Source organism: Bos indicus, chromosome 2, assembly GCF_029378745.1.
Source record: "Bos indicus isolate NIAB-ARS_2022 breed Sahiwal x Tharparkar chromosome 2, NIAB-ARS_B.indTharparkar_mat_pri_1.0, whole genome shotgun sequence".
NCBI classification, from domain to species: Eukaryota; Metazoa; Chordata; class Mammalia; order Artiodactyla; family Bovidae; genus Bos; species Bos indicus.
In genome coordinates, this window is record NC_091761.1 from 115,266,657 (window position 1) to 115,281,730 (window position 15,074).

Below are 15,074 nucleotides of genomic sequence, written 5' to 3' on the forward strand. Positions count from 1 at the left end.
CATAGCTCAGTTGGTGAAGAGTCTGCCTGCAATGCAGGAGACCCAGGTTTGATTCCTGGATCGGGAAGATCCCCTGGCAAAGGAAATGGCAACCCACTCCAGTATTCCTGCCTGGAGAATCCCATGGACAGAGGAGCCTGGCGGGCTACAGTCCATGCAGTCGCAAGAGTCAGACACAACTTAGTGACTAAACCACCACCATCATAGTTAGTAAGAGACATTTCCAGGGTTCAAACGCTAAAGCTTTCCTTATTAACCACTACACAACACAGTTTCAAAGTTCATGAAAATTCCTGGGCACATTTCAGGAAATGCATCTCTGGAAAGAACAACTTTGGCCTTCAATATAATAGTAGCAGGGAGATTCACATGTAAATGCAGTGATGCACTGTGATACACAGACATTTAGTTTGCTGTGAATCCTAGAAAAAGAGAGTTCTCCTGTGAAGGTCTTCATGTCTGGAATTTCACCTCTAGAAACTTCTACAGGACAGTTGGCTATCTTCAAGGCACTGTTTCTAACTAGACTATAGGAAAGTTAAAGCATTTCAAGCAGCTATGTAAGCAAAAGAAAAAAGAGAGAGAAAGATTTCACAGAAGTTTCCAAATGAACTTTTAAGGTTAAACAGAAATACTGAGACAAGCATGCAGTTGGTTTCAAAATAGGAGGAAAGCTTTGTCTTGGCGGGCAAGGAACATTGTATTCATATGAGTCTTGGCCCTTTCTGGGCTTTCCAGGTGCCTCAGTGGTAAAGAATCCACCTGCCAATGCAGGAGACACAGGTTCAATCCCTGGGTTGGGAAGATACCCTAGGAGGAGGAAATGGCAACCCACTTCAGAATTCTTGCCTGGAGAATTTCATGGACACAGAAGCCTGGTGGACTATAGTCCATGGGACTGCAAAGAGTAGGACATGACTGAGTGACCAAGCGCACACATGGGCCCTTTCTAAGGAGAACCTCAGTTCAGTTCAGTTCAGTCGCTCAGTCATGTCCGACTCTGCAACCCCGTGGACTGCAGCACACCAGGCTTCCCTGTCCATCACCAACTCCTGGAGCTTACTCAAACTCGTGCTCACTCCATTGAGTCAGTGATGTCATCCAACCATCTCACCCTCTGTCGTCCCCTTCTCCTCCTGCCTTCAATCTTTACAAGCATCAGGGTCTTTTCTTTGCATCAGGCAGCCAAAGGATTGGAGCTTCAGCTTCAGCATCAGTCCTTCCAGTGAATATTCAGGACTGATTTCCTTCAGGATTAACTGGTTGGCTCTCCTTGCTATGTGAAGGACTGTCAAGAGTCTTCTCCAACACCACAGTTCAAAAGCATCAATTATTTGGCAATCAGCTTTCTTTATGGTCCAACCCTCATATCCACACATGACTACTATAGCTTTGACTAGACGGACCTTTGTTGGCAAAGTAATGTCTCTGCTTTTTAATATGCTGTCTAGGTTGGTCATAGCTCTTCTAAGGAGAGCTTAACCATCTCCTTTTCCTTGTGTCTGCATCCTGCCTTCTGTCCACCTCTGTCTGCCTTCCTTCAGGCAGGAGCTGGTTCTAGAGACTGGGTCCCCTTAGCAGGTGCTTCCCTAGAGGACAAGACCTGGAACTAGACTCCTTTAGAAATGCGTCTGCCACTCGGGAACCTTATAAAAGACTCCATCCCTCACCCCTGGACTTCAGAGCTGGGTCATTTCCTATTCTGCTACAGACCATAAAGCTACAGACCAAACACTCAGTGTTTCAGCGTCAGCTTTACACATCGGAAAATAACTGAGCAAAGCCAAGAAAGTGTGCTGTGTATTGGATGTGATATCACATGGGCAGAGTAGTCAAGACAACCAATGTCTGGAAGTTTCACAAAACCATAAGAAATTCCTTTATTAAAGTGATTGCTTTTCCCCTAAACTTTGAAAATGAGGTGGTTTTTTTTAATTAAAAAATTAATGGGAAGAAGAGATCTATATTAAATTTTTACAGTTAAAATTTTAAACATTTGTTTTCTTTAAAGTTGCTCAGTTGTGTCCGACTCTTTGTGACCCCATGGACTATATAGTCCATGGAATTCTCCAGGCCAGAATACTGGAGTGGGTAGCTTATCCTTTCTCCAGCAGATCTTCCTGACCCAGGAATTGAACCAGGGTCTCCTGTATCACAGGTGGATTCTTTAACAACTAAGATATGGAAACAAAATAAAATAATACATAGAATCTTGACTACACGTGAAAATTACAGGGTTTGTAAATGCAAGTCCACTAAATATGTAATAACATTTTAAAGTGATTTTTCTACTATTTAGCCTGACACTAACCAAAACAAAATTTTAATCATTTCTATATACCTTTAATAAGACATAAAAACACCTATGATTATTATTCACTCAAGAAATATCTATCACATCAGTATCTGTCAATTTTTCAGTTTCTATCAAATGCCATGCTAAGCACTGTGGATACAAGAATGAAATCAATTTAGCTGAATTTAATATTCAGTAAATTGAGTTTTCAATTTACCGAATATTGAACTCAATTTGAACTCAACTGAGCTCAAATATGCAATATTACTTTTAAGTAGATTGGGAAAAGTTAAAGATGCATACTATAATCAGTATAGTAACCACTAGCAACAACACAGAGAGAAATAACTAGATGTAGAAAAAATTTAAATGGAACTTTAAAAAATATTTGATTAACAGAAAAGAATGCTAGGAAGAAGAAAGGGGACAAAAAACAGATTAGACAGATAAAAAGTAAACAGACAGATGACAGACCTAAAAATAACTATATCAACTATGTAAAAATGCACTAAAAATTGAAGGCAAAACGCTGAATTTAAAACAGAAAAAAGAAAAAACCCAAGTATATGCTACCTAAAAAATACATACTTTAAATAAAAAGACGCAAATAGGTTACAAGTGAAAAGGTGGAAAAAGATACACCACACAAACAGTAAGCACAAGGAAAGTAGACTGGCTATGTTAAAAATGGACTTCAAGATGGACAGTGACACTTAAGAGAAAAGCCACAGAATGGGCAAAAATATTCAAAATAAATACATCTGCCAAGGATCTTGTATCCAGAATATATAAATAGCTATTGCAACTCAACAGTAAGAGCAACAACCAGTTTTTTTCATAGGGAAAGATCTGAGTAGACGCTTTGCAAAAGTTCTCTGAACAGTTAATAAGTACCTGAAAAGATGTTCAACATCTTTAGTTACTAGAGAAAACAAAAGCACACTAACTGCCACTGTGTAACCATTTGAAGCATTAACACTTTAAAAGCTGGCAATACCAAAAGCAGGCACCAAAAAAATACGGGGGAAGCAGAACTCTCATACACTGCTGATGAGAATGAAGATACAGTTACTTTGGAAAACTCTTTTATAATTAAACATATACCTACTGTATGGTCCAGCCATTCACTCCTAGGTATTTATTCAAGAGAAATGGAAACACATGTTCACACAAAGCCTAGTACAAAAATAGCCATAGTAGCCATATTTCCCAAAGTGGAAACAATTTAAAAATCTAACAGGTAAAGGGATCTTTAAAAAAGTGATGTCCATACAATGGAATTTTACACGGCTACAGAGTAGAACAAACTGCTGATACACAAAACATGGATCCATCTCAGTATTGTTCTGTTGAGTCAAAGAACCCAGATACCAAACGGTACATACTGTATGACTCTATTTAAATAAAATTCTAGAAAATGCCAACCAACCTACAGAGTCAGAAAGCAGATCTGTGGTTGCCTGGGAATGGACGGGGAGAGATGGATGGACTAAAAGGGGACAGGAGGAAACTTTGGGGAGTGATTAAAGAGATCTGCATCCAGATTCATGCTATTGATTTCACAAGGCATATGCATTGGTGAAACTCCTTGAATTGTGTGTTTTAAATAGGTACAGATTTTGGTATGGAAATTATACCTCAATAAATTTATTTTTAAATACCACTGTTCCCATATTAAAAATAAAATGAATCTTTGTTTATGCTCGCGAAGGTCTCATAGTACAAAAAAGTAAAATGCATGACTCTGTTTCAGTGTTATATAATAAAGGTCTGGACAAAGGTCTTCACAGAGACCATGATCTTTGACCTTTGACCTAGATCTCAAAATGTAAGGGTTGCATCAGACAGACACCAGATTGGGGGGTGGGGGCAGGGTGGGTGGTTCCTGAAAGTGGAAAGAATGGCAAGTACCAAGGCATAAGGTAAAGAAGGGTGTATGGTGAACTTGAGACATGAGTGATACACAAGATTTTTCAAAAGTTGGTTTTGGAACATTCTATTCTACCCAAAGAAGGGTGAAGTAATCTATAAAGAAAAAGAGAAACTTCTGGAAGCTTTAGTAAAGCAAGTTACACGATGTATGTCAGGAGTGTAACTAACATTCACCAAACCTTTTACTAGTGCTTTTTCAGGCATGTGGAAGATTATTGCCTCATCGCTTTCAAAATGAAGTGTGACCACTTTGGTCAATGAGATGTGAAATAGATGTAGCAAGTGTCACAGTAGTTGGCAGCTTTTAGAGCCGTTTTTAATTCGCTGAATTCTCTTCCCCTTCAGAGGAGATCAGAGAACAGGTTGAGTGGGAATTTCCAGGAGGTTTCTGAGTGGTTTTGATAAGCAGAACCCCCGTCCCCGCAACCCCTTTCCCACCTGTTATACCCTGTGAAGAAAATGTGTGTGTGTGTGTGTGTGTGTGTGTGTGTGAGTCACTCAGTCATGTCCGACTCTCTGTGATCCCATGGACTATAGTCTGCCAGGTTCCTCTGTCCTTGGAATACTCCAGGCAAGAATACTGGAGTGGGTTGCCATTTCCTTCCCCAGAATATGTAGAATATGTATAAATGGAGAAGAAGAGTCTTATTGGAAGCCTCAGAAGTTTGGGGGTTATTTGCAGATGCCCCCAAGGTAACTGGTTCCTTCTGATCCAAAGTGAGCTTTTATTCAGACAGTAACATGGAAGGGATTTCAGAGGACAAACATTGCAGAGAACCAGCTAGAAGGCTACCATAGTTCACAGATGATAAGTCCAGGCCCTGGGAAGGGCCATGATCATAGAAAAGCAGAGAAAGAGTTTGGAGATGTAATGGCAAGAACTGATATGAATTGAAAATAATTCTGAGACTGTGAAGAGCCTCCTGATGAAAGTGAAAGAGGAGAGTGAAAAAGTTAGCTTAAAACTCAACATTCAGAAAACTAAGATCATGGCATCCAGTCCCATCACTTCATGGCAAGTAGATGGGGAAACAATGGAAACAGTGACAGACTTAATTTTCTTGGGCTCCAAAATGACTGCAGATGATGACTACAGCCATGAAATTAAAAGATGTTTACTCCTTGGAAGAAAAGTTATGACCAACCTAGACAGCATATTAAAAAACAGAGACATTACTTTGCCAACAAAGGTCTGTCTAGTCAAAGCTATGGTTTTTCCAGTATGTATGGATGTGAGAGTTGGACTATAAAGAAAGCTGAGCACTGAAGAATTGATGCTTTTGAACTGTGGTGTTGGAGAAGACTTTTGAGAGTCCCTTGGACTGCAAGGAGATCAAACCAATCAATCCTAAAGGAAATCAGTCCTGAATATTCATTGGAAGGACTGATGCTGAAGCTGAAACTCCAATACTTTAGCCACCTGATGCGAAGAATTGACTCACTGGAAAAGACCCTGATGCTGGGAAAGATTGAAGGCAGGTGGAGAAGGGGATGATAGAGGATGAGATGGTTGGATGGCATCACCGACTCTATGGACATGAGTTTGAGTAAGCTCGGGAGTTGGTGATGGACAGGGAAGCCTGGTGTCCACAGGGTCGCAAAGAGTCGAACACAACTGAGTGACTGAACTGAACTGAACTGAATTGAGACTGTGAAAGAACCTGTGTCTAATTGTTTTCGAGTATTTAAAACAGAAGGTTCTTGAAAGAAGAGAGATGACTAAGTGCTGAGGTGAAGTTTGAAAATAATTAATTTTAAATGTAATTAATATTAAATTTAATCTTTCAGAAAGATTGAAGAAGGAGCTACTAGCAGTCTGGCAAAATACATCACGTCAAAAGCCTAGGCACGTTCCTATCCAGAGAAGGCTATAGAAAGATCATAAACTTTGGAAGAAATCAGACCTGGGTGTGAATCCTGAGTGAATTTGTCAAGTCATCCAGTTTCATTCATTCAGCAAATAGTAAACAACTTCATTCATGCACTAACTTCATTCATTCAATAACATTAAAGAACACCAAAAAGGCCACTGTCCTACTGGAGCTGAACTCCAAAAACAGGGAAGCAAACACTACACATTTAAGCCCTGTGCAGAAAACAGACCTGATATTGTGACCATGAAAAGGGGGCAAAAACAATAATACAGGCCTTGTCAAAGGTCATTACCATTTCACTTTGTTCAAAACTCTCATCTGGCACCAAGTCAAAAGCAGAGATTTCTGTGTCCTTTGTACTTACAAAAAGGACTGCCCTCACTTTCCTTTTGTTTTATACATTTCAAGAGCCAGCTGGGAAACTGTCCATTCTGAGACCATTTTTTAAAAAATCAAAAATTCTGGTTAATTAACACCATCTAGTGAGCATACCCTGAATGTTCACTGGAAGGGCTGACGCTGACTGCTGAATTAGGTTCCCACAGTTGTTTAAGGTGGGCACACTGATGATGCCGATTTACAGAAGAAAAGACCCTAAGCCACACTAGTAAGTGTGGAAAAGATGCAAAATCTAAACTGTACTGCAGAGACCACACTTAACAACTCCTGCCTCCCAACCCTGTTTACATCACAAGTTTCTTTCCTGCTCTTTTGTAGCATTAGAAGTGACTTGCAGTTGACTGTTGCCACCCCTTCTAAAGTCAATAAAGCCTAGCCTGGATTTCAGTCAAAATGACATTGTTTCAAGAAAAGGCAATTGAAATCCAAATTAAGAAAGCTTCTGGACTTCAACATATGGAAGGAGCATTTAACTCCTGCATTGAGAGTTTTTATTTTTTCCAGGAAGTAATGTCAGTTCATGCAAGACTGTCACAGGCCTCTAAGTATTCTTGGACCCTTATTTTATCAACAGAGCACCTTATATCTCATCTAATAAGGATGGCAGGAGAAAGTTTCATAAGAAATCTTCTTATCAATGTGGAGAAGCTATAGCAACATCGTGGGAAACTCCAGAGAGCTTAAATAAAGATACTTCAACATCTAGGGACTTCCCGGGTGGTGCTAGAGGTAAAGAACCCACCTGCCAATGCAGGAGACCAAAGAGACTTGGGTTCGCTCGATCCCTGATTGGGAAGATCCCCTGGAGGAAAGCGTGACAGCCCACTCCAGTATTCTTGCCTGGAGAATGCCATTCTCAGAGGAGACGGGCAGGCCATGGGGTTGCAAAGAGTCAGACCCAGCTGAAGCAACTTAGCACGCAGGCACCTAAGTATACAGACTCCCATTGCTGGGGAGTCCGGTGTAATTGGCTTGGGATATTTTAGGATTTTTAGAGGCTCCATAAGAGATACTAATATACAGCCAGAGTTGACATTTGGTGGCGTAAAAAGAAGAGAGGGGAGTTTATAATTATTCCCTCTACAACCATAAAGGGGAGTGTGCACCTTCATTCATTCACTGTCAGGGTTTCACCTACCTACAGAGGTCTAATATACCATGACCCCATTCTAATTGCAAACAAGTGGTTCTCCACCATCAGCCATCAAACCACACATTTCACACGTGGTATCTGATGACCAGCTACTGCAGACATCAGCAACCCTGATACAGAGTAAAGGTTCTTAACCTGGAGATGGAATTCAGATGGTCTGTGAACCGTGGATGGGAATCAATACTCCATCTGTCTTTTCACTAAACTTTCTTGGGAGACCAGCAGTTTCTTCAGTTATGAACACAGCTAACAAACCACAACAGTATCGGCAGTTCCTGAGACTGTACCCACTGGTATCTTTAGGTCACGTTTCAGTTTTGCAGTCATCACTACTTTGATTTACGGTTGTTTAACAGATCTGCTGTTAGATCGAAATATTCGGTGCAATAATCATGATGCATGTATGTTACTAGATCATGACTTTACTACTTTGATAATTTGTTCCAGTAAAACGGATTCTGAGAATGGCAATACTGTAGGAAGGATCTGAATGCTTCGCCAGAGCCCATGTGGTCAGTGGCACAAGAAAAGGGCACAAGCCCTGCTCTGCGCACGGTGCCCAGCACGTCCGCCTCCAAGGCCACCTCAGGAAAGGAGAAGCGCCCTCTCAGGCCGGAGGCACCCCGACAAAGCTGGCGCGCGGCCTCCCGTGCACTTCCGCAGATAAGATTTAACGTGAAAAGCCAGTTCAACGCGGCGGAGAATCGGCTGGATGAGCTTTCCCTTTCCCCTCAGCTGCCTCCTGCTCTTGGCATTTCGGAGTGCCCAGACCGCCAGGCTGGTAACTTGAGCCACCAAATTAATCAAAACACAACAGCACCCAGTTCAAGCCCAGGCAGACAAGACTGGAGCCAGACAAGCTCTCCTCCCGTGACCCCCGGGCCCAATTCCCCAGCCCCACCCGCCGGTGCGCCCCACCCCGGGATGCCGCGCACTCTTCCTCCGCCGCCCGCGCCCCCGGCCGGTGGCCCGGGCCCTGGGCCCGGGATCGCCCAGACCCAGTCGTGGTCTCCTTACCTCCTAGGGACACCCGCAGCCCCGAGGAGCTGCCGCGCCGCGCGCCCGCGCAGCGCGCACCTCCCGCCGCGCCCAATTCCACGCGCCACTCGGCTACCCGTTCACAGCGCTCTCACCGCCGCTGCGTCCTGCAGCTGCCCGATGGAGGCGTGTTGAGAAGGGGAAAGTGGCCAGACGGCACCGCCGGGAAGCCCGGAGCCAGCGGGGCCACCCGAGTGCCCACCCCGGCGCGCCTGCCGCTTAATCTGAGGCAGGGCCGCTGGCCACTCCCTCCACCCTGTTCGGCCACCTCCCCATCGCACACCCCCCAGTTCCCCACCTCCGACTCGCCACCTCTTACCCCGACTCGCACCCCTTTGCCGCGCCGCGACTCCTGAACCTTGGGCGCATCACCTCCTGCACCCCTTACCCTGGCCCCGCGGCCACCTGCCCCGCAGGCGCGCAGCCTTTTCTCGCCTCCCGCGCGCGCTGCCCGGGGCTGAGGGACGTCGCCTGGAGAGTTGGAGGGGAGGGCGGGGGGACGAGGGCGGGACCTGAGCCACTTCTTCCCTCCCTGGAAGCCTCGGTGGGGAGGCTGAGCCCTACAAAACCCGCCCCGGGCGGGCTGGCCAGGCGAGCTTCACTGCCGGGCTCCCAAAGCGCGCCGCGCCGGGGACGCGGGGGCCCGAGAGCCTGCGGGTCCCTGGACCACGCCGTGGCTCTGAGCGGTCGCCCACCATGCGCCCGAGGACCGCGCCGAGACCACCGGCGCTGCTGTTGACGCTCTTGCTGGTGCTCCTGGTGGCGGCGCCCACGGAGGGCAAGGTGAGTACCCGGGGGAGGGGCGGGGGGCGCCGCTTCCCCTGGCAGCCTGCCCCGTCCGCGGGGAGCGCTGGCCTTGAACCTCTGCTGGTAGGTGCGGTGACAGTGGGCTCCAGGCAGACCCCTGGTTGGAGCAAGCGAGGATGCCCCGGGACAGGTGGAATGCGCGGGGTTGGAGGAAGAGGCGAGGGGGGAGAGGCTTGTTTCTGGTTCCCTAGAGATCAGGGGTGGGAGCTAGCCCTCCAGAGGGAGGGAGAGAGGGAAGCAGGTAGATAGATGGATGAATAGATGGATAGAAATGCAGGCAGATACAGAGAGAGAGATGTGGGCGGATAGATAATCGCCAGGGATGAACGCTTAAGAGCACCGGATGTAGAGACACGCGAGGTCACCCTGGTGAATCAGAGCAGGCAGCATGGCCTGGCAGAGAGGACAGAGGGCTGGAGTTCCAGCCCTGCCACTTGGTAGATGTCATCTCACACCGAACTCTTACCCCTCCTGTTCCTCCTTATCAATACTTGCCCTCCGGGGTTCCATCAGTTTTGTTGAGAAAAGCAAATGCATCACTGAAAAGTTAGTACAGAACTCATGTTAGGATAAATCAAGCAATCTGTCTCCGTTATTTCTGTTCGAAATGTGAGAGATCCTGGATTCATTTAAATCCCCCTGCATATTTCTTGTTATCTGAGAAGATACATTTTTTTGTCCTCAAAACTGTTAGGACTCCTGGAGTAGACTTACTCGATTTTAACTGGTGTAAGTGCAATTTAACTTTTCAGCTGCTTTCTGTGACTTCTATTTTTGTAAGTTTTAAGAACTTAATTTGGGATGACAGTGCAGTATAAATTTCGTTTCCCAGGATGATCAGATTTTTTTTTTTTTTTTTTACCAATTTCATGGTTAAGATTGTGATTGGAAATTAATCATCACATAAGTATGTGTTACATGAAAAGATTCTTCCAACCTACAGCCACAAGTAATCCAAGCATTTTCTTTTCAAATTAAACTTTATGACATTGCAGGTGAAGCTAAAACCCTCTTTATCATCTCCATACCTTCCCCCACCCCTGTCTAAAGAAGGGTATCCACTCACCACTTTGGGTTTCTTTTCAGATATTTTTCTGTGCATGCACATATGCATGTATAGACCCACAAACAATATGTCTTGTATGTATTTTTAACATAACTGGTACTATATACCTATGCTGTATATATACTTTTGCCTTCTACAGGTCTATCTACACCAGTATTTAAGACAGATCTACCTCTTTTTCTTTTTGCATTGTTGCAGTTTACCACAGTGTGAATATGCCAAGTTTAACTGAGCCATTTCCCTATCAATGAACATTTAGGCTCTTTAGTGTTTTATACTCTAAAGGATATTGTAATCCATGTAATCTCTTCATGAAGTTGGTTCTAATAAAAATGTGCTTTACCTAGACTAAGGATGACCAACCCAGGTAGCTCAGTACTTCTGAACATGATGGATAGAATTCAATCTAAGTCAGTATAGAATGTCTGCCAGCATTAATCCAGAAACAAATACAAGTGAAAAAAAAAAATAGCTGAAGTATCTGTATGTGTGTATGAGAAGGGCTGGGTTTGCACATTCTTCTAGAGTCCAAAGAAGAGGGGAGATTAGGGACAGGTGGAGAAAGAGGGGAAATATTACCGAGTATAAAGCAGCCTGAAAAAAGATTCTCTGTGATCCTACCGCCTCTACTTATACCAATTTTCAATTATACTGTCATATTCCTTTACTGTTTTTTACATAAGAAATTTTCTGTCTTACTTTTGGCCAAATCTTGGAGGCTAACTGCTGATGTTACAATGAATCCATTCGTATTATTTTTATCATGATTTGAAGTGAGCCTCTGTTAAAACTTTGCTGAGTTACACAGTGTCATTAGAAAGCATGAAATGTGCCCTCATCACATAGAAAAAAAGAAATCACAGCAAATTAACTGATAACTGGTTTGCACGGTGCCAGCATGGCTCCCTCCCAAGGGTAACTCTGATGTTGGGCGAAGCTCTTGACCTCTCTGAGCCTCACTCTTTTTCATCTATAACATGAGGGAGTTTAAACCCTTTGTGAGGTCAGCAGGTGAGGTTTAACTGAGTGAGGCTTTGCGGGGAGTGGGGGCACTCTTTAGGGCCAACTAACTCTTGGCATTCTAGAATTTAGAATTAGCAATACCAGAATCCACCTTTTTCAGAAAAGAAGCTGGGAATCTAGTTTCCGTTAGAAATCTCTTAAATTCTAAATATTAGCAAAGAAATTAAAACTTTACAGAAGAAACAAACTGTAAGTTAAGAGCCAGGTATAGTCACTGGGCCATCCTATTTATCATCTTTGTGCTACGTAGTTACGGACATATTTTGCTCAAAATTCCTGTGATTTCATGTTAGCATTTCTCAAAACAAAGAAATAGCACTGTTCACCCTCTATTCGGAATTCAGGCAGGGCGGAACTGTCCACCCACACAATTTGTTCTGAAGAACCCTGAGTAAAATCCTGCTGCTGCATTGCTGAAGGCATCCAGTTCCAGGCCTGACTATTCAGTACATGCCCAGTTTTTATAGCTGTTCCCAGGCCCAACTCGAAACTGGGAGGCACTCTGCCACTGCCACCAGTGGCTGGTCTGGGAGAAGCACAGAGAAAGCGCCTTCTCTGATTATCTGGGGAAGGTGAGAGTCATGGTTTGAGATATCGTACTTTATCCTTCCTCTCTTTGCCTTAAAATTCCAGACAGGGCAGGAATATGGCCAGCAAATATCAGGAGCTGAATAACAGCTGTGTTTAGGGAGGGTGCTTCTCAACTGATTTGGTTTTTAAATCTAAAAACAAAAATTAAGTTGAATTAAGAAACATTTCAAACAAACAAAAAGTCATGTAACAAACTCCAGTTTATCCATCTCTGAGATTAAGCAAGTATTAAGTTTAGACCTGTTCGTTCTCACATCTCTCCCTTCAGGAAAAGAATAAGTAAATACAAAAAGCCCTACATTCATTTTTTGCCTCCTCTTCCACGCATGATTTTATATTTATGCACCATGGATGCCTGTGTGTGTGTCAGTCACCATAAAAAATAAATGCTATTGTTGTATGGTCCTTAAAGTGTAATAAATGATTTCACATGATACATACCTATTGGAGCTTGCTTGTGTCAGTCAGCAGGATGTTTCTGGATTTCATCCACATTGAAACATAGAGATGTGATTTGTTTACATACATATAAATGTAATAGCTGCCACATATGTAATAGCTGCCACATAGTATCCAGTTACATAAATAAAATACAATTTATTTTTCCATCTGCCCAAACAGTAAGTTTGTTTCTTTGCTCTCATCTTACAGAATTGAAATTTACAGCTTTTGTATATGTACCATTGTGACAACCAGATGGTGAATTGCTAGGAGGAATTCAAAGAGGGTTATCAGAGAAAACATATTTTAAATTGTGTTAGGGATTGTCAAATCGACTCCAACAACTTGCCAGAATATCTGTCTTCCTATATCCTCAGCAAAACTTGATGTACTGAGATGTTAATGGATGTGAAATCGGATGTTGTTTTGACTAGTGAGTTTAGGAACCTTAGCATTTTTTGATTGACAGTCTATAATTCTCTCTGAGTGAATTGCATAAATAGGTCTTTGCCTATTTATCTTTTGTGACCTTTGCCTTTTTGTTACTAATTAATTAGAAGTTGTTTATATTTGGATGCTGAATTAATTCTGCTATTTAAATGTGCAGAAAATACTTCATTCCAGGTTTTGGCTTACCTTTTCATTTAGTTATTGGTGCCTTAACGTATAATTTTTCTTTTCACTATAATCTCAAACTTATCCATGTTTTCCTTGATTTCATTGATTTTGTGTTTTGCATCTTGTTGAGATCTTTTCCTTCCCCGAGATTATAAAAATGTTCTCCTATGTTAAAAAAATTATAGTTTAATTCTTTTGCATTTAAGACTCAATCTTTGAATTGTTTTCTATTTCTGGGATTATAATCTTATCTTTCTCCATATAGAAAAAGAATTGTCCCAATATTATTTATTAAAAAGTTCATCCTTTTCCTCACTGTTTTGCTATGTTACATCTGCAAACATGTGAACCAAGCACTCATTAATATTTGATCTGCTTGAATTCTTACATGGGTCTGTTAATTCAGGGCTTTAATTTCTCACAATGTTTTAGAGTTTTCTGGGTTTTTCTAATTTCCAAGTATTTGACATTCTTAGTGTTATTATAAATCATATATTCTTTTAAAAATTTATAGTCTAATTAATATAAATTTATTTAAAAAGTAGTTGAATTTTATATTTGGACTTTGATCGAGCAACTTTGAATAGTCCAAATGCATTTAAGGCTAAAAAGCTTCCCCTAAACACTGTTTCAGCTGCATCATACAAGTTTTGATAAAAACTACTTTAATATCATTAAGTTCAAAATCTTTTCCAATTTTTTCTTTGTCTTATGGGTTATTTAAATGTTTATTTCTTAATTTTGAAACATAGGAAAATTTTCTAGTTTTTTTATTGAATTGTGGTAGAGATGATATTCTGACTTCAATTTTTTCTGTATTTCTTGTCACTAGATCAAGATTTTTTATTGTGTTATTGAAATTGTGACATGTGTGCATACGTGGGATTTTTTTTGTATATCCTGTATTTAACCTGAGATTATCTATTTTCCATTATCTTGAACATTCTCAGATTTTTTAATGTTTTTAATTAATTTACTTTTTTTACTTTTTGTTTTGTTTTTGGGTACAGTCGATTAATATTGCTATAGTTTCAGGTGAACGGCAAAGGAACTCAGCCATACATACACATGTATCCATTCTCCCCCCAAGCTCCCCTCTTATCCAGGCTGCCATCTAACACTGAGCAGAGTTCCCTGTGCTGCACAGTAGGTGCTTGTTGGGTATCCATTTCAATATAGCAGTGTGTGCATGTCCATTCCAAACGCCCGAAATGTTCCTTCCCCTTGGCAACTGTAAGTTCATTCTCTGAGTCTGTGAATCTCTTCTGTTCTGTAAGTTCATTTGTATCATATCTTTTTGGATTCCACATATAAGGGATGCCATACGATATTTCTCCTCTGTCAGACGTTTATTTTTTATATTTCTCCTCCCCGCTCTCTACTCTTGGCATTTTCAGGAGCCAAGCTCAGCCTTCTCATTTTTCCTCCAGTTCTCCTGACTTCTTATGTTAGATATCTTTCCTGTGTGACTGAGCTTCTCCTGGCGCTTCCTCCCTGAGAGGCCAGTTTGGCCATGGGCTTCACACAGGCACGGCCTTATGTGCCTTGAGACTCCCCCATGGCTTCCTGTTGCACCCCAAAAGTGCAGGCCACTAACACCTGTAAGGCAAAGCTCTGACCAGTGGAAGGTGGGAACCATTGGATAAACTATTCTCTTTTCCCCACAGAAGAAGGGTCTTGAACTGCAGAGGTTCTCACAGACTCTCCAGGAGACCCCCTCATCAGTTGTACCAGACCAAATTGTAACATACTGAGCTTTTCTTTTTTTCTGGAAGAAAGATATTTATCATTTATAACAGATATTTATAATTTAAACCACATGATTGTATACACTAC

The 15,074-nt window shown here is 42.3% G+C and overlaps 2 protein-coding genes across 6 annotated transcripts in view; one reads left to right on the plus strand and one right to left on the minus strand.

Annotated features, from left to right (window-relative positions):
• Positions 1 to 9,169, minus strand: part of COL4A4 (collagen type IV alpha 4 chain) — a 155,847-nt gene extending 146,678 nt beyond the window's left edge. For 3 of the 5 annotated variants that reach the window (XM_070800326.1, XM_070800319.1, XM_070800302.1), the window contains exon 1: positions 9,012 to 9,160. The gene's annotated coding sequence lies outside the window, so the exon portion shown is untranslated. Of the gene's footprint in view, positions 1 to 8,671; positions 8,900 to 9,011 lie in introns of those variants that run through there. The other 2 variants (XM_070800315.1, XM_070800310.1) reach the window with 2 other exon arrangements.
• A 65-nt stretch (positions 9,170 to 9,234) lies between these two features.
• The window catches only part of COL4A3 (collagen type IV alpha 3 chain), a 163,540-nt gene continuing 157,700 nt past the window's right edge, over positions 9,235 to 15,074 (plus strand). Inside the window, exon 1 of the mRNA XM_019977803.2 lies at positions 9,235 to 9,475. Coding sequence (XP_019833362.2) covers positions 9,389 to 9,475 — 87 coding nt within the window. The 5' untranslated portion in view covers positions 9,235 to 9,388. The remainder of the gene's footprint in view (positions 9,476 to 15,074) is intronic.